General features: G+C 49.4%; 2 protein-coding genes and 1 long non-coding RNA gene across 6 annotated transcripts; 1 reads left to right on the forward strand and 2 right to left on the reverse strand.

Moving 5' to 3' along the window:
- Positions 1-90: 90 nt before the first annotated feature.
- Positions 91-18,570, forward strand: RAB17 (RAB17, member RAS oncogene family). 3 transcript variants are annotated; one of them, XM_085065775.1, is made up of 7 exons: positions 91-118; positions 12,875-13,001; positions 15,692-15,851; positions 16,746-16,897; positions 17,284-17,409; positions 17,618-17,711; positions 18,097-18,570. In XM_085065775.1, exons 3-7 carry the CDS (start codon positions 15,695-15,697, stop codon positions 18,207-18,209), a joined length of 642 nt encoding a protein of 213 aa, XP_084921901.1. In that variant the 5' UTR covers positions 91-118; positions 12,875-13,001; positions 15,692-15,694; the 3' UTR covers positions 18,210-18,570. The 3 variants fall into 3 exon arrangements, with proteins under 3 accessions (XP_084921901.1, XP_084921900.1, XP_084921899.1); XM_085065774.1 differs by having other exon boundaries at positions 98-118; positions 12,875-13,070; XM_085065773.1 differs by lacking the exon at positions 91-118 and having other exon boundaries at positions 12,687-13,070; positions 15,604-15,851.
- On the reverse strand, positions 8,681-12,980 carry LOC146434318 (uncharacterized). The gene is made up of 2 exons (XR_014853346.1): positions 12,855-12,980; positions 8,681-8,905 (listed from the first exon to the last, which is right to left on the reverse strand). It is a non-coding gene; the product is annotated as an uncharacterized LOC146434318 (long non-coding RNA).
- Positions 18,571-19,249: 679 nt separating the features above from the next.
- Positions 19,250-20,828, reverse strand: PRLH (prolactin releasing hormone). Of its 2 annotated transcripts, none has more exons than XM_085065613.1 (3): positions 20,731-20,828; positions 19,731-19,900; positions 19,250-19,456 (listed from the first exon to the last, which is right to left on the reverse strand). In XM_085065613.1, the coding sequence occupies exons 2-3, from the start codon at positions 19,828-19,830 to the stop codon at positions 19,284-19,286; spliced, it is 273 nt and encodes a 90-aa protein (XP_084921739.1). In that variant the 5' UTR covers positions 19,831-19,900; positions 20,731-20,828; the 3' UTR covers positions 19,250-19,283. The 2 variants fall into 2 exon arrangements, with proteins under 2 accessions (XP_084921739.1, XP_084921738.1); XM_085065612.1 differs by having other exon boundaries at positions 19,716-19,900; positions 20,731-20,819.
- Between the last annotated feature and the right edge of the window lie 918 nt (positions 20,829-21,746).

The following is a 21,746-nucleotide window of genomic DNA, read 5'->3' on the forward strand; positions in this document are numbered from 1 at the left end:
CCCTCACCGCCCGAGATCGGGGTGTGTGGGGGGGGATCCCTCCTGGCTGCCCTCACCGCCCGAGATCGGGGTGTGTGTGGGATCCCTCCTGGCTGCCATCACCGCCCAAAATCAGGGAGTGTGCGTGGGGGTACATCCTCGCTTATCCTCACAGCCTGCAATCGTGTGTGTGTCCTTGCCCGCTGTCCTCACCACCCAAAATCGGGGTGTGTGAGTGGGGGTATCGGCTCGCTGTCCTCACCACCTGCAATCGGGGTGTGTAGGGTGTCCTTGCTCGCTCCCATCACCGCCCAAAGTCGGGGTGTGTGATGTCCCTGCTGCTCCCCTCACGCCCTTTCCTGCTCCCTCAGCCCCACTGGGGACCCCTTTCCCTCTGGGGTGCCTGGGCTCCTCTCCAAGCTGTAGGAAATTACAGAATCACAGAATGGGTCAGGTTGGAAGAGACCACAAAGGGTCATCTGGTCCAGCTTCCCTTCTCCAGCAGGGTCATCCCAGAGCACATGGCTCAGGATTGTGTCCAGACGGCTCTGGAATATCCCCAGTGAGGAGGCTGCACACTCCCTCTGGACCCTCTGTTCACTGCTTGGTCACTGCACAGTGAAGAAGTTCTGCCTCATGCCCAGGTGGAACTTCTGGGCATCAATTTCTGCCTGTTCCTCGTGTCCCATTGCTGGGCCCATGGAGCAGAGCCTGGATCCATCCTCTGGCACCCACCGTTTGAATATTCATACACATTAATGAGGTCCCTTCTCCTCTTGAGGCTGCACAGCCCCAGCTCCCTCAGCCTTTCCTCATCAGAGGTGCTCTTGTCCCTTCCTCACCTCCTCAGCCTCTGTTGGACCTGCTCCAAGAGCCCTCTCTCTCTTTTCCTGAGGAGCCCAGAACTGGATACAGTAAATTTACCAGAAATCGTGGAAACGCACATCAAAACCTCACCAGCAGTAAAGCTGGGGGTTTCTTGTGCCACAAATACAAGGGGAGCAGGACAGAAACATGACTTTTTGTGCCCTGAAACCTCACACAGCTTTACAGCCCTGTGGGGTCTCTTCAACAATGAATTTCCTTATTAAGTATAAGTGGACATGATTAATTTTAGTGTCAAGTACATCAGTGCTTAATTAATTCACATTGACAAGGAACATGTATTTTCTAGGATTCCTGTCACAGCCCTTACACCTCAATTTTCACGCTAATTCCCTAAATATGAATTAAAAGTATCTCAAGCCCACATTATTACACAGACAGAAAAAAGGGCTACAAGAAGGGCTACAAAACCCACCCATTCCCTTCTGACCAGAAAGCTGCATCTAATCTTTATGATTTAATTTTACCATTGATTTAAACTTGATTGAGGTAAAAGGCAACACCTGCCTGCTCAATATTTATTGGCAGTTTTCATGCACAACACCTGAGATTTGAGTCATCCTCAGACCGGCTGAGTAGTGATATTGCATCGATGCTGCTGCTTGCACCTGGGACTGTTTATCTTTGCAGGAATCAAGTGATTATTTTGTCAGCAGAACCAGATGGATGAGTCCCCCACCTTGCCTGGGCAGCAGAATGTGCATCACATCCTCAGATTTGGCGTCAAGTTTGCTCTGAACCCACACAAGTGGATAAAAAGGGACTTAAACCGAGCTCTCATCTTGGAGGCAAAGCCTTGCTGGGTCTGGCTTTCCTAGATATCCCTCAGGCTTTCCTTCCTCACCTCCCCAAGCCCCGGCTTAGCACTACCACCCTTTCAGGCTCTGCGTAACACATTCCCGGAGCCCTTATCCTTGTGTTTGCCCCTGCCCTTTCAGGAATTCTGGCTCAAGAGGCGGGGCAGTGCCATATTTTTAGGTCTCTGTTACCCAGGGATTTCAGCCACCTGTGCAGCTGCATCACCTCATCCATGCAAGGAATTTCCCTGTTCGGGGGTGCAGTAGGATTTGCATCAGTGCTGTTTGCCTGCCTGGCTGAAAGCCTTGCAGAGCCTTGGGTTTTTTTGTCCAAAAACCGGCAGGTTTTTTGTCCAAAAACCTGCTATTGAGAGGACAAAGGAAAGGGAGAAGGGAAGGGGAGGAAGAAATAGAGGGAAAATAGAAATCCAGGGAGGGGGAAAGGGGAGGAAAGGAGAAGAGAAATACAGGGGAAAGAGGAAAGAAATGGGTGGCAGAAAGGGAGAGGGAAGAAATAGAGGGAAAAAGAAATCCAGGGGAAAGATGGGAAAGGGGGAGAAAAAATAAATAGAGGGGAGGGAAGGAAGGAAGAAATAGAGAAAGAGAAATACAGGGGAGGGGGGAAATAAAGATGGAGGAAGGAAGAAAGAATTGAGAGTAAAGCAGAGAAATTGGAAGAGAACACACTAGTGGGTGACTGCAGTCAGATTTCACATCACAGTCTGAATGTGCTCTGCAGTGTAAGAAATCCTTCTTTTTTCTGGCATTCCAGACATGCATAGTAATTTTTTTCTCTGAATATAGACAAAATAACCCATCTTGTTATAAAAATACTATACATAGAGAATTGGTCCAGATAAATGTGAAATAATGATTCAAACCACGTTGGTTTTGGCTGCGCTGTGGAGTGCAGTGAGTGAAAATGAAACACTGAACATGCATTCCTTATTTTAACAAGCAACACGAAGGCGAGGCTCGTTTTGTCTGAAAGTCATGACTGTGATGAATGATAGTCGGACAACACTGAGTATCCCATGCCAGCTTTAAAGGGCTCTATTTTAAGTGCATAATAAACTCCTCATTCTCCCGTGTCCCACATGCAAGGAGGTTACTTTGTACAGAGCACACCCTAAAATATACAATTACACCCTAAAAGATACAATTTTCCCTCTGTGCCACTCTTAAACCAACCCGTCTCGGATAACCTCATTGCTGGGAGTCAGAACAAGCCATCAGCCGTTAAAACTGGTGGTGGTGTACTTGACAAACCTCTTTTACATAACAAAATGGATGTTTTTGTGTCCTTTTCGGGGAAAATGTGATTACATCTGTATTAGAGGCAAGCCCTGGGATAGGGGAATCCAGTGGCTGAGTGAGGGTGTTAAAAGCATGCACAAGGGCACCTCTCCACTCCACTCGAAGGTCATGGCATCTGCCAAACCAGAAACGAAGCCTGACAGCTTTAACAAGATGTCCATTAGTCCAAGGAGAAGGGAACACTTTAAAAGACCTTGGAAAATCTGCACTGAGGAGGCAAATATTTTGGATTGTCAGGATACACGAGATGAGCAGAGCTCCATTAGCGTTGCAATATTTTGCAAACATAACAGCAGTGGTATCCAGCAGGGTCTGTGGATTTATTAATGGAAAAAAATTACATCACAGACAAGTATGTACTGGCACTGAAATTCGGCAGGAAAATAAAAAAAATACTGGTGCAACTAAAGGGCTTGTACTTTATTAGACTTCTTACGAAGCCCAAGGTGATCCTCTCCAGCAAATCAGACCTCCTGGGAAAAGCTTTCAGGTGTTGTTGCCACATTTGAGCAGTGAGAATACAGAGCTCAGGAGACCAGTGGTGTCCATGCACATTTTGTCCAGATGAAATTCCTTACTGTTGTTCCATCTCTTCAGTGTCGCTGTTGAGCAGCTAGCAGAGTAATGAAAGCACCAGTTCTCAGTGGCAAGAAGGAATGACCTTTATTGTTTTGATTTCATCACATATATAGAGTTCTCAAATTGGTCAGTCAGAAGCCTTCCCCCAGGCCTGATTGGCCAGGCCTGCACTGTCCAAGTTCTGAAACACTGTTCCAACAACATCCAAACTTTATCTTTATTTATAAAACACAAGAAGAATTCTCGTGGGAAAAACCTGTGCTAGCCACACTTCAGTCAGCAGGGTCACTATTTGCATCAGCAGAGCTACCTTTGGGAGCCTTGCTCAGCTTTGTCACATCTAGTCTGGGGTTTGTAATCACACAGCAAAGCCAGAATTGATTAGTGCCTTCCCAGGTGGTCCAAAAGAGAGATCCAGGGGCTTGGGTTGGCCAAGGAAAAAACTGTGGACTTCCAAGCCAAAGTTTAGGAGGACTGGGGGAAAAAAATCCCACAACAGCAAAGCACCTTGATCCCTTTTGCCGACAGCAACTTGATGTGGCTTTTTTCTGAAGAAAGCCTGTTGCCTTCATCTTGCCAAAATCTCTCAATGAGTTACTGGCCTCCTCTAATCCCCTTGGCATGCCATGAGAGATAGTTTTTCATCCGTAAATTTTTCACAGGTCACTGAGGATGCCACTTCAGGGATCTCAAGGTCTCAGAACTGGATTGCTTTTAGGGTTTAGGGAGAGTCTTCCCTTGGAGGGAGTTTTTCAAAGGTTAACCTTGGGGTTGATTTCATTTAGTATTTTCATCTGAGCCCTGGCACAAGTAGGACAGCACTAATGAAATAAGCTGATGACACAGTGTTAAAGTCTCACCCAAAAAAAAGGAGGATAAAGTCATACAAGAGGTTAAGGGCTGGAGAGACAAGTGGAGTGAAATTAAGCAGACAGCCAATATCATGCCAAAGGCTAAATTCATGATCTCACCAGCTGTTAATATGGGAAAAGGAAGAAATTCTGGGGTCATAAACTGGCCATGGGTTGGTTGCGTGCCACCATCACAACAGAAATACCAAAACATTGCATTCAGTGCTGAGAGCACTTCCAGAAAGGGTCATTGCACAACCGTCCATGAGACCTTACCTAAAATGGTGCCTGCAAATCTGCTTTTCCATATTAAAATGAAATCAAACTTGAATAGCTGTGGAGAGAAAAGCTCCTAAGATAAGAAGCAGGAGGACTTCACTGAGATGAGAAGGGGTTGGCTTGTCCAGACAAAGGCAGAACAACTTCTATATCTCTCTTCTATAATTCCTTTAGAGATAAGTGGGATGGGGATGATGTGTTGTAAAGCTTAAAGCCAAGTTAGCACAAAAGCATGGAGCTAAACAGGCCATATATAATTTTAGTCTGGAAACCAGAGATTTCTTGTCAAATTTCTACATATGCATTCAAAAAGACTTTTCAGTTAGCTGGGGTAAAGTGTGTCAAGACTGTGGTAGGCACTGCCCTGAGAATCTGTCTGCCTTAGCAAGCACTAGTCCAAGCACTGCAGGTTTTCACCTTGCCAGTAAATCTGGGGTGTGGATATCCATCTCAGCTGACACTCAGCAACCCCAGAGAGGTTGTTCTTGTCCCATGAATATTCCTGCTTGGATGGCACAAGCTAGCCTTCACCCACACCAATGTGTGCATGCTCTGTGTGACTGTGCCAGGCAGGGAGCTTACCTGCAATGTGCAAACCATGACAGAGCTCATCTCGGGCAAAAATGGGACTCCACTCAAGGCACCCTCTGGGGACTTAATCTAATTAGCAGCAGACACGCCACGGCTCAGTGTTTCAGCAGAGCAAAGTGAAGCCAGCTCCACAGCAGCTGTGTTTGTGGGGAGCCAAACCCATCGCAGGCTGGCTCCAAAAGATGGATGGTCATGGTCTGTTGCTTCCTCTCTCTGCTCCTATCTGCTATTCCCAGCCTGCCACAGCGCTGCTGAGCTCCAAATTTGGCTGCTTCTCCTGTGGCTTCCCCTCTCGATGTGTAAAAAAACCTATTTTTAAGAGAGCCCCATGCTATTTTCAGAAGAAAACACATCCTAGTCTCTCCCACCTAGTCTAAAAATGCTTCTTGTTCCCTACCTCAAGTGCTATGGGCATAAATCCTATTCCAGACTGTAGGATGCCTTTCATCCCCTCGGCCTGCACTCCAGGCAGAATGCAGGCGAGAGATCAATGTACATATTCAATTTGGGAATACAGCCTCTACATCTGTCCAAAAAAATTGTCTGAACCAATAAATCCTTCCGCCAGACAAAATCGGGTTGGCTTCAGTGCAGACAACGCATTACATCAGCTGGAGCAGCTGAGGAACCAACCCTGCATCACTTTGGGATTAATATATCAAAGCATTCCTGGTGCCGTGGTGCCGGTGTCCTCACCCCACTGACAGCCCAGAGACACTGGGGTGAGCAATCACATGGCCTTGCTATAAGTTTCCCTGTGTTTTTCCTGCTCCATGCTGTGTGGCCTCATCCACTCCCATCCCAAATGTTGCAGCGTTAAGCTGAGCCACATTTTCCAACTGAGCCCTCCAGATTTTCTTCAACGCCAGTTGTTTTGGACTGGAGTAAAACATAGCCACAACACATGGTCTAAAAACAACCAATTGTTTGTAAAAGACCAAGTGCTTGCACTAATTAGTCATAGTGCTCTGTAAAATGCCATATGAACATGCTTTTGGAAGAGCTTTTGGGAAACCACATCACAGTTAAAATTCCCTAAACTGGAGCAGAAGAGGGGAAGGAGGTGCCATTTATTGTCCCTGTGGAAATCTATCCAGATTCATCCAAGACACGAATCACAGGCAAACCATTTTTCTTGAGCACAGAAAGCCGTGCACTGCCTCAAACCATCTTTCATGCTTGTCAGGGAAGAGGTATTTTCCACTCACCTATTCTACAGCAAAATGAAAAATTGCCAGGCCTGTTCTCAGGGAGCTGTTCAACCACTTGACACCAGGCAGAAGAGCACCTGTGTGATGTCTCCTGGTTCTGCTTTGTGATCCGAAACTGTGCATCCCTACCCCACCTCCTGTCACCTCTCCAGTCTCCCATCCTCACAGAAAGAACAGCAGCAAAACAGCCATGGCAGCTAACGATTCCTGGCTTACCTAAAGCCATGCTGGTGCTAAAGGATTTCACATTCCAGCTGGGATAATCACTAGCAGGGCAGGAAGGCAGGTCATTATAGTTTCCTGAAATAAAGAACTTTGCTTAAACTGGGAAGTGGAAGATGATGCTGGTAACAAAACATTAGTGGAAACAGAGACAAAACAGTTCAGATGTTACAGCATGTTAGAGCTGGTGCATCTGATTTTAAATCATAACACATTTTGCTGGCATCTGTAGCATTCCTGGTTTTCTGTGCAGAGTGGCTGATGAATGGCATATGGGACTGACTCATCTGCCCTCTGCCCTGCTGGCCATCCCAACCCAGTTCATCCATCCCAGCCCTGCAACAGGTACTGTGCTCTGCCATTTTCCTCTAGACTTTTCCAGAGTGTTAATTATTAAAAAACCCTAAACCTAAATCCCCTCTGATCCTTCCCAGTAGGAATGTGAAGGAATGAGCTCCTCTCTTCTCCAGCAACAAAGAGCCAAAACAGTCAGGCAAGCGTTGTCAAAGTCTCCAGAGTTTAGCTTTCCCTTCCATTGTAGCAACAGTTAGAAGAAGTATTTTTTTTCCCCCTCTGAATGCAATGAGTTGCTGCAGAAGCCTTTTGTTTCAGCTGCTGTAAAACCAGTAAATAAATAAATCAATAGGTAGATAAAGCACTGAATACCCCAAACTGGACAGAAAACAAAATATGTGCTTGTAGCTAGAAACCAGCAATTTCCATAAAGGTCTGACCTGTTAAGGATCATGCTGGGCACAGATGCCAGGAGCAGGAGCAGAATGGCCTCTGCCACCAAGCCTCTGCTTTTCCTTCCTCTTGCCTTCTGTCTTTCCTATCTGTGCCTTTCCCTAAGGACAGCTACTCAACATATTGCCGGGTTTCCAGCCTTAAGCCATGGATGTCTGGGTACTGTGAGAAGGAAGCACCTCCCCAGGGGCTGACAGGCACCTCCTTTATTGCTCAACTTCAGTTTCTACAGAGGTTTCCATCCTCCCTGACCCTTGGAGCTGTGGCGGCAGGAGGGAAAGGCAGGAAAGACACTTCTCTGTGTGGCCTCTTTTGGGGCAGTTACTAGGTTAAGCTTCAGAAACATCCGGAGTGCATTAGTGGTTCAACTCAACTAATTAGAAATTCCCAAAATAATTTTTAATAATTTTTTCAATTATGAAAGGAGTTGCTCGAGGTAACAGCAGATAATGGGTCCCCCCCCTCGAGGCATCTCTGTTCCTTCCAAGTTTATTGGCAACAGATGACTCATTTCACCTCTGCCCAAGCTGACTGTTTTACAGCTCTTCCAGCAGCATCTGGCCTTAAACGAGGTCACTCAAGCTCAAACTGATGAAATAATTTCTATTCTTGTGCCTGTACAGACCATGCCTGTAACACCCAGTGCCTGAGACTAAAAACCAACTGAAAACCAGCCAAACATTCGGATGTGATCTGCAAAAAGCAAGACTGCGCTGTGGCCACAGGCCTGGCTGCCATGGAGAGGCAAAACCTGTCATAAAATGCCATGTGAAGTTTTCTGGGCTAGGCATCCCCAAAGCTGGGTGGGGACTTCAGGGAAACTAAGCTTATATTCACACCCACATGAGCTTTTCAAGTCTGTGCTCGACAGCATTGCTTAAATATTTCTCTTTCCAAGTGCAGGCAAACCATTTTCAGTTGCATTTGATACAACTGCCTTGCAAACACAGAGAGATGAAATGCTTCTGGGGGAGATTATTGAGCAACTTTTGGCTGTCAGGGAGCTCCTCTGTAGCCCCTTGCTTGGAAAGGTACCACCTACAGCCATTTTTAGCCTGGTTTCCTAAGGGAACATGTGTAATCACTCTGCCAGTCCCACATTAAAGCTGAAGCCAACTGGCCAGTTGCCACCAAGTTTTTCTCAGAGGTCAAGGTCCTTCCCAAACGTGATATCCTCACTGGAAAAAAAGCAGCACATGGAGCTCAGGGTAGACACCAGATCTGCACGTGGAAGAGAGTCCTTAAATGCTTTTAATCATGTAAAATGCTGCCAAACCTGCATCTTGTTAGATAAGGATGTCTCTTGTTTCACAGAACCGTTTCCTTCATTTCCACAGTGCTCAGGAGACAGCTTTTGCTTTGAAGTCAGGTACCCAACCTAGAGCCAAAGGTCTCTGCATGGCAGCTCTCCTGGCCAGATGGGCTGGACTCATGGAGGGAGATCCTCCTGGCAGAGAAAAAAGAACGTGAAGTTTGAGATAAGCAAAGTGTTCAATGCAGACATCTTCACTCGAGGAAGACACATACATTTGCCTTTCACACAAGCTGCACTTTACTTATTAGCCATATGGCAAGAACCTCAGCACATTCCTCAAGGCTATTTATTGGGACCTGTCGAGTGTAATTTCAGAGGTGTAAACAACCTCACCTGTCTCTGCAAGCAGCAATGCTGTAGGAAAGCCTTTCTTGTGGTTCACACTTGTATTCTTTTTGTAATTTAATGCCACCAGACTTCAAATGTTTATTGTAGTCAGTAGTTATTTTCCCTCCTCAGTCTTTAACACATGCTAATGTTCACCATCACTTATCATCTGGGAGCTATTAATATTAAGCTTGTTTAATGTTTCCAGGCCAATCTCTGGAGTGTTTTAGCAACGTTAATAATTAATACAGGAAGACAAGCATTTTAGAGGCCTGGAGCAGTTCAGGGCAGGCTCCCAGTGTAAATGATCTGTTCACCATTCCAACTCCTCCAATCCTTAAAATAGTTCTTAACTTTTTATTCCTGTGACAGCGAGAACCCCAATATTTTTTTCATTAGCAAAGGTACAACCCTTCCTCCTCTCAAAATTGACAAAATTATCTTTTAATGTTCCATGGCAGGGGTGACAGACCTTGCCTGTGTGATCTCTAGTGGGCTACCCTGGGTCATCCTTTCTGCACACTCAGAAAAGGAGAAATAGCAAAGACCAGGACACTTCAGGCTTTTCCATTCTGTGATTTAACTCGTTAGCCATGTTTTCTACAAAAAACATCACTCAAAGAAATTTGAATACACATTTAGCAGCACAGGTATAGCAAACAGCTCTGAGAGCATCATTTGTTGTGACCTCTGGGTGGATCAATTATTTTGTATTCATTTTGGTTACTGTGCTTTCCGGTGTTTTGTCTTGAAAAAATAAGAAATGAGAGTGCTTTGGATACAAACTGACCCACGAGGAACAATGTTGTGGTATTCAGGGATCTCAGAGGATCAAAAATGCCAAAGCTGAGGGTAATTTCTGAGCAATACAAAGTCTAAGCATCATTTCAACAGTGTGGGAGTCTTGATAGAGATCAGACCTGGGCTGCCTGCACAGGACACACCAGGGAGCATATGGAATCCATGTGGATGAGCCAAGGAGAGTGGGAGAAGCAAGTCAGGGGAGACAAAATAACTCTTCCCACAGGCAGACAGCAAACAAGTGGCAAAGCTGAGGTTTCAGTCTCTGTTTTCAGCTCGGGGTTGTGTCTTCATTGCCAGACACTGATGCCTTTTCCACACAACCACTCTTCCTTAAGCAAGGGAGGATTTGCAGTGCCCATATCGATGCTTTCTCACAGCAGGGAGAACCAAGTGCTACACAACCACTGAAAAAGTACCCTCCAGGAGCTCCTAAACCACCACACAAAGATCTGTGTGCTTGTGCCTTTAACTCAGAGAAAGGGGGAAGGAGAGGCATCCTGCCCCCAGTTACACAGAAATACAAGATTGTTGGAATTATTCCTGTGTGCTTAGTCTAGAAGTTTTATTTTGACCTGCTCTGGCATTCATGTGCACCACTGACACATCACGCTGTCCTTCACAGTTAAAAACCAAAGAAAAAGGCTGAGGTGGAGCAGTGGGGGGATGCTTACAAAGGGGTTCCAGGTGTATTTGATCCACATCACCCCTGTGGCCAGACCTGGGATTCCAAATTCTCATGACATAATCACATCAGGTGAATGCAAAATGAAACGCAATCCCTAAACCTTGGAAGAAAAGCCCATGCCCAGTTTTCACCAGTAAGATCCATTTCAAATGAGGAGCCCTTCAGTGCACAAGGACAGCAAGGGGCATCCCTAGGTTTGTGCAGGATGCTCCAGGTGCTCTGCCCATCCAGTTTTGATGCAGCCACAGTGTCTGTTTGCAAACCACTCACCACTGCACAAGGTCTGATCCTGAGAATCCTGGATATTTTCCCTCACAAGAAGCAGGCAAGCAGACAGGTTAGTGGGGAAAACCTCTGTCTCCCTGGCACTGCAACACTGCTAATCAGGGGTGTTCACATTTCGGTTGTTTGGAAAACAAAGAAGGGAACAAGAGGAGCTTGGCTGTCCAGACACACTTCTGGCAGGAGACCTCAGTCCCTCTCTCACGGTGTCTCTTGGGCTGCCCAGTTCAGAAATGAGACTAGGAGCAGCAGCCTCTCTGTCTGAAATGGTAGAGAAGCTGTGCCCTCTAGCGGGGTCTGCCTCACCAGGAGCTGCACAGGAGCCTTGCAGGGGAAGCTGTCCAGCCCACACAAGGGACATACACTCCCCTGGGCTCTGGAGGCCTCCAGGGCATTTACACCATTTGCTTTGCTTGGGCACCTCATCCCCAGTGTATTCTTTTATCAAAGCCCTTCTCTAAGGCCTCTGAGATGTCACATCTGCTCAGGCAGAGGAAACTGGTATGAAAATAACAGAGCAGCACAAAGTGGGCATGAAGTTTCTCTTAGCACTGACAAAGCAGTCCTTTCATAAGACTTCAAAGCCTCCCAGCCTATTTTTCTGCTAAAAATTAGATGTTTAGTCTATAGTATATTAGCTACCAGAGCCTGTAAGTCCAAACCAGTGGGTAAAGTCACTGCTGTGAGCAAGAATTCCTGCTGCAGCAAGCCCAGCTCAAGGCATCCATGCTCCCAGCCCTTCCAAAATTCTGAAACGCCTTCCTACCCCCTTGCTCTGCCAGTGCAATTGTGCACAGGGTCACAGATTTACACTGAAGAACTGACTGATCCAAAGCCCTGGGGGAAAAAAGTAAGGCTTTAAGTCAGCTCATTTGGGAAACAAGTTGTAGGAAAGGGATGGAAGCACATTAAACTCACTCTGGGCTGAAAAAATTATATATATTCATAGGTTTGTTAGGAATTTTCTCCAAAGGTTCCCCAAATCCTGCTCTAGCCTCTGCAGAGCTGACGGGAAGGAGCTGGGAAAGTAAACCATACATGGCTTTTCATCGTTTAAATGGGAAGTAATTGCAGTGCTTAATCCTTGGAAGTCACAAGACACATTTTTCATTTCAGAACCAGGATGACATTGTTTTTAAGCTTTATTGTAGGACTTCTGCTTTTCACCGTGTTCCCTGTAACTATTAGCACTAGAGTTCAAGCCTGTTTTGCTTCCAGATATCTTACTTGAAGGAAAGTATCTACAACAAAATGAGCGACAGAAAAACAGATTTATCTTCATTTAGATGTTTAATTATCAAATCTTCCCATTCTCACTCCAGACCCGTTATCCCAATGCAACATAACATGCTGTGATTTCTCTCTCAAGATATTAAGGCTTTAACAAGAGCAGCCTTCTTCAAAACACCAAGCCCCAGCTGCCTGGGGTCACCAGCTATTGCCTTAATTCTCAGTTTTTGCTCACTTTGTACTTCCCAAGCTCAGGAACAGCTGTCTTGCAGCTGAAGCATTTTGCCATACAAGCAGGAGTGTCTTCTCCCACAAAACAAATCCCCTTTGCAGTCCCAAACCCGAGATATCTGAGCCTGTAGCCAGCACAAGACCAAAGCCAGGTCTAATGTCCATCAGCACAAATTGCATAGTATAAAAACCCAGAGAAGGACTATGCCATGACTCCAGCCATCCCCGGTCCTCAAACCTTGTGGGGTACGAGGTGCCTTTATTCCCATTTCCCTGGTAGCTGGGCTGGTCTTGGATCCCAAGATATGGGGCAAAACTCCACCCACCCCCCCATCCACCCACCCCCTGCCAAAGCCCAGCGCGGGAAGTGGGAAGGACGGAGGAGGGATGCAGGGGTGCTGGGGGCATGGTCTCCCTGTGGCTCCTCTCCCTGTGGCAACAGCCTCGTGCCGCCTTGCCCGGCTGGCAGAGCTGAGCCCTGGTGTCAGGTCTAAGGTTCACCGATCCCGGGCTGCCTCTCACCTTTGACACTTCTCCCGCAGCCGCTGCTTTCGCTTTTGGCTGCTCCCGGCTCGGAGAGGCTCCACTCGAACGCACGGATGGGGCTGTGGTCCTGTCACCCCTGACACCCGGACTGCAACCCTGGGAGGGGAGCAAGGCTTCGGGAAGGTAAAGGCGTCCTCGGCTCAGGAATTCCTCCCCAGCCCCGACCCGCCCTCTCCAAGGTGCCTTTCCCAGGTAAGCTCCGGAAAGACTCTCATCCTCACAGTGATGAGAGGAACAGCTTCACGTCCGAGGCACGAAGGGTGGCACAGTCCTCAGAGACTCCCCACCCAAGAGAAGAGGTTTTAGGAGGCTCTGTGCCCTACCCCATCCTGGCAGAGCTGTTGCGAAGGTCTCAGCAGAGCCTCGGTCTCTCCCGCAGCCCGGGGCGGTCCCGTTTATTGCTGCTTTACTTCCCTGTGTGGTTAATGAACCTTATTCCCTTCCCCTTCGCTTTGAGGAGAGCTGGTTGTTCTGAGAAATCATCGCTGTGTAGATCTAATATTTACACATTAGGTCTTTGCAGTTGGGATTTTTGTATCCCCTGGTAACCCTGGCTAAAGTGAACTTTATGAGTGGCCACACTTCTCCTTAAGCCAGAGCTTAAGCAGGCAGGAGGAAGCTCCCAAAAGCAGAGGAGAGATTTGAGATGAATGCTAGAAGTCAACTGGGGAGGCAGGAACATGACAACTATCTTGTGTGGGGGAAAAAATTAAGAATCTAAATCTGAAAGAACCTAAAATATCATGTCCAAAAACTGCAGGGTTACACAGTTAAGTGTTGAAGTCCTGTAATTTTTTGGAGGTGCTTATTAATTGTTGTTCTGGTTCACTGCTGCACCCCTGCAGAAACTCAGCAAATGGCTTTGATGGTTTTAGGACCTAGAACAGCTTAGATGTCACTTAGACATCATTACACTTAAACAACAACAATTTCCCAGGAAGTTAAATGGAGTCTTAAATAAGACTTCTCAGTGACTCTATCCCCAAAGGTATGCATAACTTTTCTTTTTTTACTGCTTTCCTTTGGAAATAAAAGGCTTATCTCCTGACAATAAATACACCAGGATCCCTCCAGCCCAGGTTAAATATGCTGAACACAATTTCCCAGATGCAGCAATGTTTAATCTTCTGTCAGGAAGTGGGAAACAATTGGTGTTGGGGCTGTTTGGGTACTCACCTTCAAGATAAGTGTAGGATCAAGCAAGCCTGTCCCTAATACCTGCTGCTAGACACAGCTGCCACTAAATATTAAGCTGTATCTGGAGACTAAATCCACCAGCAGGATTTTTACAGCTGATTGAGGATATATTGGTTTGTTTTCTCTGACTATACTGGATCTGAGCAGGTTCAGCTTTCTCTGCCCCTCAGGTGTGGCCTCTTGACACAAGAACAGGACTTGCACCACCTCAGCTGTTGGCCAGGCTGCTCTCCAAATCTCTGACAGAAGATGTCTGGATGCTTTTCCCATAGTCCCTTATCCAGCACGTGCAGGGTTTTACTCAGTACTCTCCTTTTCCAACAACAACAACAAAAAGAGGAAAATCCCCGCACCATTTCCCCCTAAATCTTGTTTTTCACTGAATCAGAATAAAGCCACCTGTTTTGCTTCCCTGCCATCCTCCTCAGGTGGGAAGGGAGACTCACCCTCTGCCTCTTAACATGGGGAAAAAATTGTTTAAAATGAGCTTTGGCAAGTCATTGCAGTAAATCTCAGGTGAGTTTTATTCCAGCATCAAACCAACTTCCTAAGGTTGAACAGAGAGCAGCAGAGGGAAACTATGAGAAACTGTGTTTAATATAGACATTTTTGGTGGTTTCCAAGCAGCTTCTTGCTTCCTTAGAGAGTTTTATGGCTTATCGCTGACAGTAACTGCCCAGAATGCATGGCAGCCTTATTCCAGCCTACAAAGAGGCAAATGTATGTAATCAATACCATAAGGAGCGCATTTATGCTCTGCCACTGAGTTTTTTCTTTTTCCTGCCTCACAAATATAACTAACTAGCTGTTGTGCACAAGCTGTGATCCTGCTCTTCATCACAGGGCTGAGGGACGAGATGTTACCTGTGTTTTTTAAGGGGATTAAAGCCCATCTCAACCAGCAGAAAAACTACTTGGATCTAGAGAAACAGACCTGGGTTCAGCCAAGGAACACTCTTAATGACAGCCTTAATGAAGAATTAAAGGTCTGGAGCCTGCCAGCCTGCAGAGGGAGGGCAGGCAGAGTGAAGGAGACACGTGGGATGAGCAGCTCACAGGAACAAGGGGCTTTTGTCAGGGCAGGGAGCTGCAGAGAGCAGGGAGGTCCACTGCTGGTGCTGCTGGAGGTGTCTTTGCAAAGGTATTTCTTGCTGCTTTGTGTGCTGCTGCTCCTCCTCAGGGCTGCTCAGGCCAGGGCCTCTCACTCCTGAGCCTCTCCTGATATAACTTCTCACCAGGATAAATGTGGGGCATCAGCCTGAACTCTTCACCAGCACTCTGGGAAAGGAGGTGTGCTGGAGAGCAAGGCACGGCCAGGAGGGATTTCCCTGTGCCAGGAAGTTCCTCCAGCTTGTCCCTTTAAGGACAAGGACCAATCCTTAAGGACCATTGTCCTCACCTGCACCTAAGGAGACTTCTGCCATCAAGTTTCTTCCTGAACATCTCCACCTTCTGGTCATAACTGACAGTGGCAGATATTTTGATGGATTCAATTTTGCAATTAATGATGTTAATGCTTTCATTCCAGCCTGTTTTGGAGTCAAGCCCTACCTGCCCAGCTGCTGGTCAGGATCCAGGATCAGCTGATGTCCACTGAACAGTTGGTTTCCTTGCAGGACATGGCACAGACGGTGACACCAGGCACCTCCCCGGAGGGGACTCGTCCGTCCTACATGTACAAGGTGGTCCTGCTGGGCAGCATGTCTGTGGGGAAGTCAAGCCTGGCCTATAGACACGTGAAAAATGACTTCAGGGAGCTGCTGCCGACCGTGGGATGTGAGTGAGTGGCTTTGATGGCTCTGGACAAGAGGCCTGATGTGCTTCCCTGCAGTGGGGTGGGATACAGAGCTGCTTGGTCCATCTTGCAGTGGCACAGACTGACTTTGGAATATGATACAGACTTGCCCAAGACCTAGAACCTCCCCACTCACATCTGTGCAGCCCATTTGCTCAGCACCAGGCTGTAAGCAAAGCCACATCCAGATCACACAAGTTTGGCTTAGTGTTGCTTTTCAGGGGCAGCTGAGCAGCAAAATGAGTGAAAATGGGATTCAAAGTGTGCAGCCCTTGCTCTGCTGCCCTCCCAGCTATTCAGACACCCCAGGAGGGGCTTATGGAATGGTTTGACCTTCAAGATCACCTAGTTTCAATCCCCCCCGCCTAGGTTCTACAGCCACATGATGCAGCTGGGTTTTGCCTTAAGAAGGCACTGCAGGCACAGAGGCTGTGATCCCATCTGTACCCAAAGAGCCAGCTGGTGGAGCAGAGCAAAGTGGGGCTTTTCCTCTTGTCCCTGTGCCTTGCTCCTGGCTGGTCCACCAGCAGCCATCTGCTCCCCTGGAGCAGGGATGGAGGGTCCCCTTTCCATGGATATTCCCTTTCACAGCTCTGACCCAGCAGCAAGGTGGAGGTGTCTCTCTATCTGGGGACTGCTCTGCAAAGCTCAGAGTTATCCATCATCAAACCTGGTGTCATCCACCCAAACCTGCCGCCAGGAAGGGCAATCAGCCCTTGCCATTGATGACAAGAAGTTTCCCCTGCCCCCAGATTCTGTGCATTAGAACATCATTATCGACCCCCCCCACCCCGGGATGGGTTTGGCCTCAGGGCAGGGGATCCGAGCTCTCTGCTCATGCTGCAAGTGAACACACACCCTGCATTTGCCTGCAGGCTCCTTCTTCACACAGACACTCAGCCTGGACGAGGCCACCGTCAAGTTTGAGATCTGGGACACGGCAGGCCAGGAGAAGTACCAGAGTGTCTGTCACCTCTACTACCGGGATGCCCACGCTGCCCTCCTCGTTTATGACGTTGCTAACAAGGTAAGGCAGGGGATGCTGAGTCCATCCCTGCTGGAATTCTGCCGTGCCATGCTGCAGCAGCACTGGTGGGACAGAGAGGTCCAGATGATGATGTTTGCCCTTGGAAGGGGCACAATGTGGTATGTGAGCACCTCCTGAGAAGGTGAATGGGGCTTGCCAGGCTGTCCCTGCCTGTGCAGGGCCATGCCAGCACCCAGGGGTGATTTCTGCTGCCATGCATCCCATCCAGGGGTGATTTATTCCTAAATGTGTTTGAGGGCTGCTGACCTGTTTCCCTGAGAAGGGCAATCAAAACCACCCTGCCACAACTCTTCCACTCTCTTTGGTTTGGTACTTTGATTAAATCTAAACCAGATCACTGCATGATTTTGTCTCCATCTCACCAGCAAACACTCAGCAGAGCAAAGCTGTGGCTGGGGGAGCTGGAGAAGAAATTCCTTCCTGATGAAATCGTCATTGCTCTGGTGGGCAACAAGACAGACCTTGCTGCTGAGCGACAGGTCAGCACCGAGGTGAGTGCCTGGGCTTCCCTCATCACCCCTCACAGGAAGCATTGGCATACATCCAAGGAAAATGTCCAAGGAAAGCCAAGAGTTTAAAAGGTTTTCAGACACCTGCAAAGTCCCTGTACAATTATTGACCCACTGTGAAATGTCACCATGTAACTGAACAAGCAGCCCCAGGGGGGACAGGGGAATAACTCTGCTTGTCTCCACTTAGGAGGGGGAAGAGTTTGCACGAACAAAAGGCCTCCTGTTCATGGAGACATCTGCAAAATCCAACCATCAAGTCAATGATGTCTTCATGGCTGTAGGTGAGTTATGGGATGGCTCTAGGTGAGAGCAGAGGCAGGACAGCCACAGTCCCAAGCCCCTGAAAAGCTCGACCCCTTCACTGCTCCTACTTGTCACTCTTGTCACTGAGATGTTCATCCAGCCAGTCCAGCCTGAGCCACCCCTTAAGGCGGAAGGATGAACAGATCCATCCCAGGATATTCCAGGGTCAGAGAGGGCTTTCAGGCCTTTCCCAGAGCCACAATTTTATTTTGCATTGGTATCCAGTCGAGGCACAATGGTGTCCCCAGCTTAGCTGTTAAGGGAACAGTGCAATGGTCCCCTGGAGAGGGACACAGTGTGGCCATTGCATCCCAACCATGGGCAGGAGATAAGAGCCCTTCCTTGCTTGGTGTTTCCTCCTAGTCCAAGAGCTCCTGAGGAGGGAAAAACAGAAGGCATCCAACCCATCCCCACACGGGAGGTTAACTGTGGACCTGGGGGCGAGTGGGACAAGGACAAGGTGCTGCCGGAGCTGAGGAGGTGACACTGCACTCAGCAGGGCTGGACTCAGCCTCCACGAGGGACAGTGACAAAGCAGCGGGATGGACAGCTCAGCCTGACCACCCTTCCTCTCAGAGGGAGTTCAGAGCCCAGCCTGGGTGCACAGGGCTCTGATAAAGCACAGAGGTTTCTTCCACTGATCTTCCATTTCCAGAGAAGAGCACGAGCTGCCTCAAACACTGCCACCAACCCTGACAGGTGACATCCCCCCACCCCCAGCTATCACCTCCTCCATCTCCCTTTCCAGCTGAAAAAAGAGGGTTTAATTTCCTGAAGCAAATATCCTGGTGGTTTTACACCCACCCAGGCTGCAAATAAAGAAAGCATTGCCCTAAAGATGTGTTGGATTTTCCCCTGTCCTGCATGTCAGCCTGTAGGGAATCACAGGAAGCCTGGAGGTGGCAGGGACCAGAGCCAGTGCCCCCTCACCCCATCCACCCCATTAGAGGGGTCACAGCCATCCCTGGGAGCAATCACTGAGCTAGAATGACAATCGTGTGCTGTCACAGTGCCCTGTGCCTTGTAGGACCTTTCCTTTTCACCACATTATGAGTCAACTGTGGGAACTCACCTCAGCTGGAAGAGGAGAAAAAAATCACCTGTGCTCTCTCTGAAGACAGCACCACTCACCCTGTGGTGCAGGTGTGCTTACTGTAGGCAGTAACCTCTGAGTTTTTGGGGCTTGGCAGTGTGGTGGACATTCTCCCCAGGAGTTTCTGATTGCAGCTCCATGGCAATGGGGTGGCTGTTTCTGACTCCAGCTCATGGAAATGAAGGTGTTGGGGTCACCCCTGGGAGCTGGCATGCTGTAGGGACCCCAGGGGATACACCTGGGAGAAGAGGCCCTCTGGGCTTATTTGTAGGGTGTTTTTTGGGATGTGAGGGGATAACCATGAGAGGGTTGGGCTGTCATACCCACACACCGCCAGGGCAGGCAGAAAACCATGGCGACCATGCAAATTTGGGGGTCACACCCCCCTATGCCTTTGAGAACAGAGAGGCTGGGACACGGGGGTGAGAGGAGAAGGGTTTTTATTGTCACCTCCAGTTTAGGGGTTCATCTCCAGCCGGGGAGGGTGGGGGTGCGGGTGGGGGGCTGCGCAGCCTCTCTGCCGCCCTGCCCCCCCGGGGTGGCTGTCCCCGCCCAGGGCTTGTCGCCTCCCAAAGCGCCCCACCGGCCGGATCCCGCGGCCCGTGTACCACGAGGGGTCGATGTCCGGGTCTGCGAGGGAAAAGCCGAGCATCCGTCAGGGGTTTGGAGGACATGGAAGGGGACAGGCGTTGTGCCCGCGGGCGGGGGATGACAGACACCAGGGGAGCAGGGAAGGGGGAGGAGGAGGATAAAAGCTGCTGCAAAAGCTGTTTCAAAGCAGGGATGTGCTGCTGCACAGCGACAGCACCTCCTCACCCCCTAAATGCAGCTGAGTGTGGGGATGCAGAGAGGGCTGGGGGCAGGGGTTTGGCTGGGGAGAATCCCTTACTCGTGTTCTCCTTACTCCTGATTTCCATGGAGCGCTCCAGAACGCGGCCGTGGGTGGCGGGCAGGGTCAGGCACACGAGCAGCAGCCACAGCAGGCAGGTGACCCCCAGCTTCATCCCCAGCACCTTCTGGCCGCAGTGACACGGCTCTGAAGTCTCCTGACCCCTGCTGAAGACGCCGGTGTGGCTGCAGGAGAGAAGGGGTTTGGCTGTCAGTGTGAGTCCCCATCACGGCATCCCTGGGCCAGCAGCAAAGGGCTTGGGGACAGCTTCAGAGCCCGGGGGTTTTTCTGGGGCTGATGCCTCTGGGGAAAATATCACCTCCAAACGTGCACAAACCTCATGTTCATTAAGATAAACCTTGATCCTAGCCTAGTGCCTTAGGTCAGGCCTGCTCTTCTCTGGGACGCCCAGCACACTTAAGGGGATGAGATCCAGCACCAAAATGCAGGGCTGGCGGCACCGAGCAGAGGCTGCAGAGCCGGGAATGGGTTTTGCTGCTGGATGCTGGAGGCTGGATGGATGGATGGATGGATGGATGGATGGACGGACCATGACCATCTCTGCGCCCTTGGCACCCACTCCTAGACCCGGCTGCAGAAGTGATAACCTGGGAACACCCTGTAACGCACTTGATGGCACTGAGGGGATGAGCAGCACTGCACAGGGCGGGCTGAGGGTTGGGCTGGATTTCTGCAGCCTCCCGAAATGGGGAGAAGGGCAAGGGACCGAAGCAGGAGAGCTGGGCGAGGCAGGACACGGCAGGGGTGCGGCGGCAGCTCCACTTCCAGGGACTTTTGCAAAGGAAAAGTTTGCAGCACCCTGCACAAGGAGACACACCGAGCTCCCGGGAGCTCAGGTTTGCTGTGGCCGCCAACTTTTGGAACCCGCGCAGCCGGCGGGACAGAGGCAAGGACAGACACACGGAGGCAAAGCCGCGCTCGGGAATTACCCAGCAGCAAAAGCATCACGAGGGGGGGAGAAAAGCGTCGCTCCCGGGCGCGGGGCTGCACTTACCGAGGCGAGGCGAGCCGAGGTGCCAGGCTGCCGTCCCGCTGAGCCAGGTGGCGGCTGTGTGAGCAGGAGTCCCCGCCGCTCGCCGCTTTTATGGCCGGCTTCGTGCTGATGTCAGAGGCGAGCCCCGGCGGGGACCGAGCCGGGGCATCTCCCCCCTCCCCGCCGGGGACTCTCATCAAATCAGCACAGGGATTTTCATGACTCACGAGGGACCAGCGTTTTGTCTTCCGCTGGTTGAGGGAGATAGTTTGGGGATATGTTAATCCCTGTCCTCGACGCGGGGTTATTTCGGAAAAGGGGAAGTTTTCTGCTCCGTCACCCTCCCGGTGTGTGCTGCTGCCCTGAGCGCTGGGGTGAACAGAGTAACTTCACCTCAGGATTTACAATGGTGCCTTTCCCCTCCACTCCCCACAAAATAAAACCTGTTTTAGGGAAAGCAGAACATTAAATACAGAGAAGAGGGGAAGGCAGAGTGCTGGGGCACACGGGCTGGCCTTTCCCCACGGAATGGGCTTTTCCCCGGGGCAAAGGGCTTCAAATTCCCCAAACCCCTGGTTTCCCCCTCCCATTTTAAATTGATTTGAAAGATTTCTCATGCTTGTTCTGCTGGATGTGACACTGGAGGAGGCAGCTTGGGAGCCCAGCGTGAGGGTCAGTTGGTGTCCAAACACAGAAAGAACTGGGTCTAGGGATATCCCAGAACAGGGACATCTCTGTGTTGGCAGCCTTCTCTCTACCCCTGGGTTGCTGCCAATATTTAATAAAGATTTAATGCAGTCCCTTGATGCTGTGAGCTTGTGTTTCCTGTGGCTTCAGATGCCAGAGTGGATTCAGGGATTCCACAGAAGTTGGAGCAATACATTTATTTCACTATCAACTCCTCCTTAGCACCACCCTGTGCTTCCCCTTTGTCCACCTGGCTGCACCACTGACTGACAGTCACCACACTGTGGCTCTGTGGCCAGTATGTGACCAGTCATGTGGCCATCCTGATCTGCACCATCTGCCCCCATTCG

Source organism: Lichenostomus cassidix, chromosome 7, assembly GCF_008360975.1.
Source record: "Lichenostomus cassidix isolate B80296 chromosome 7, HeHo_3.0, whole genome shotgun sequence".
Taxonomy (NCBI): domain Eukaryota; kingdom Metazoa; phylum Chordata; class Aves; order Passeriformes; family Meliphagidae; genus Lichenostomus; species Lichenostomus cassidix.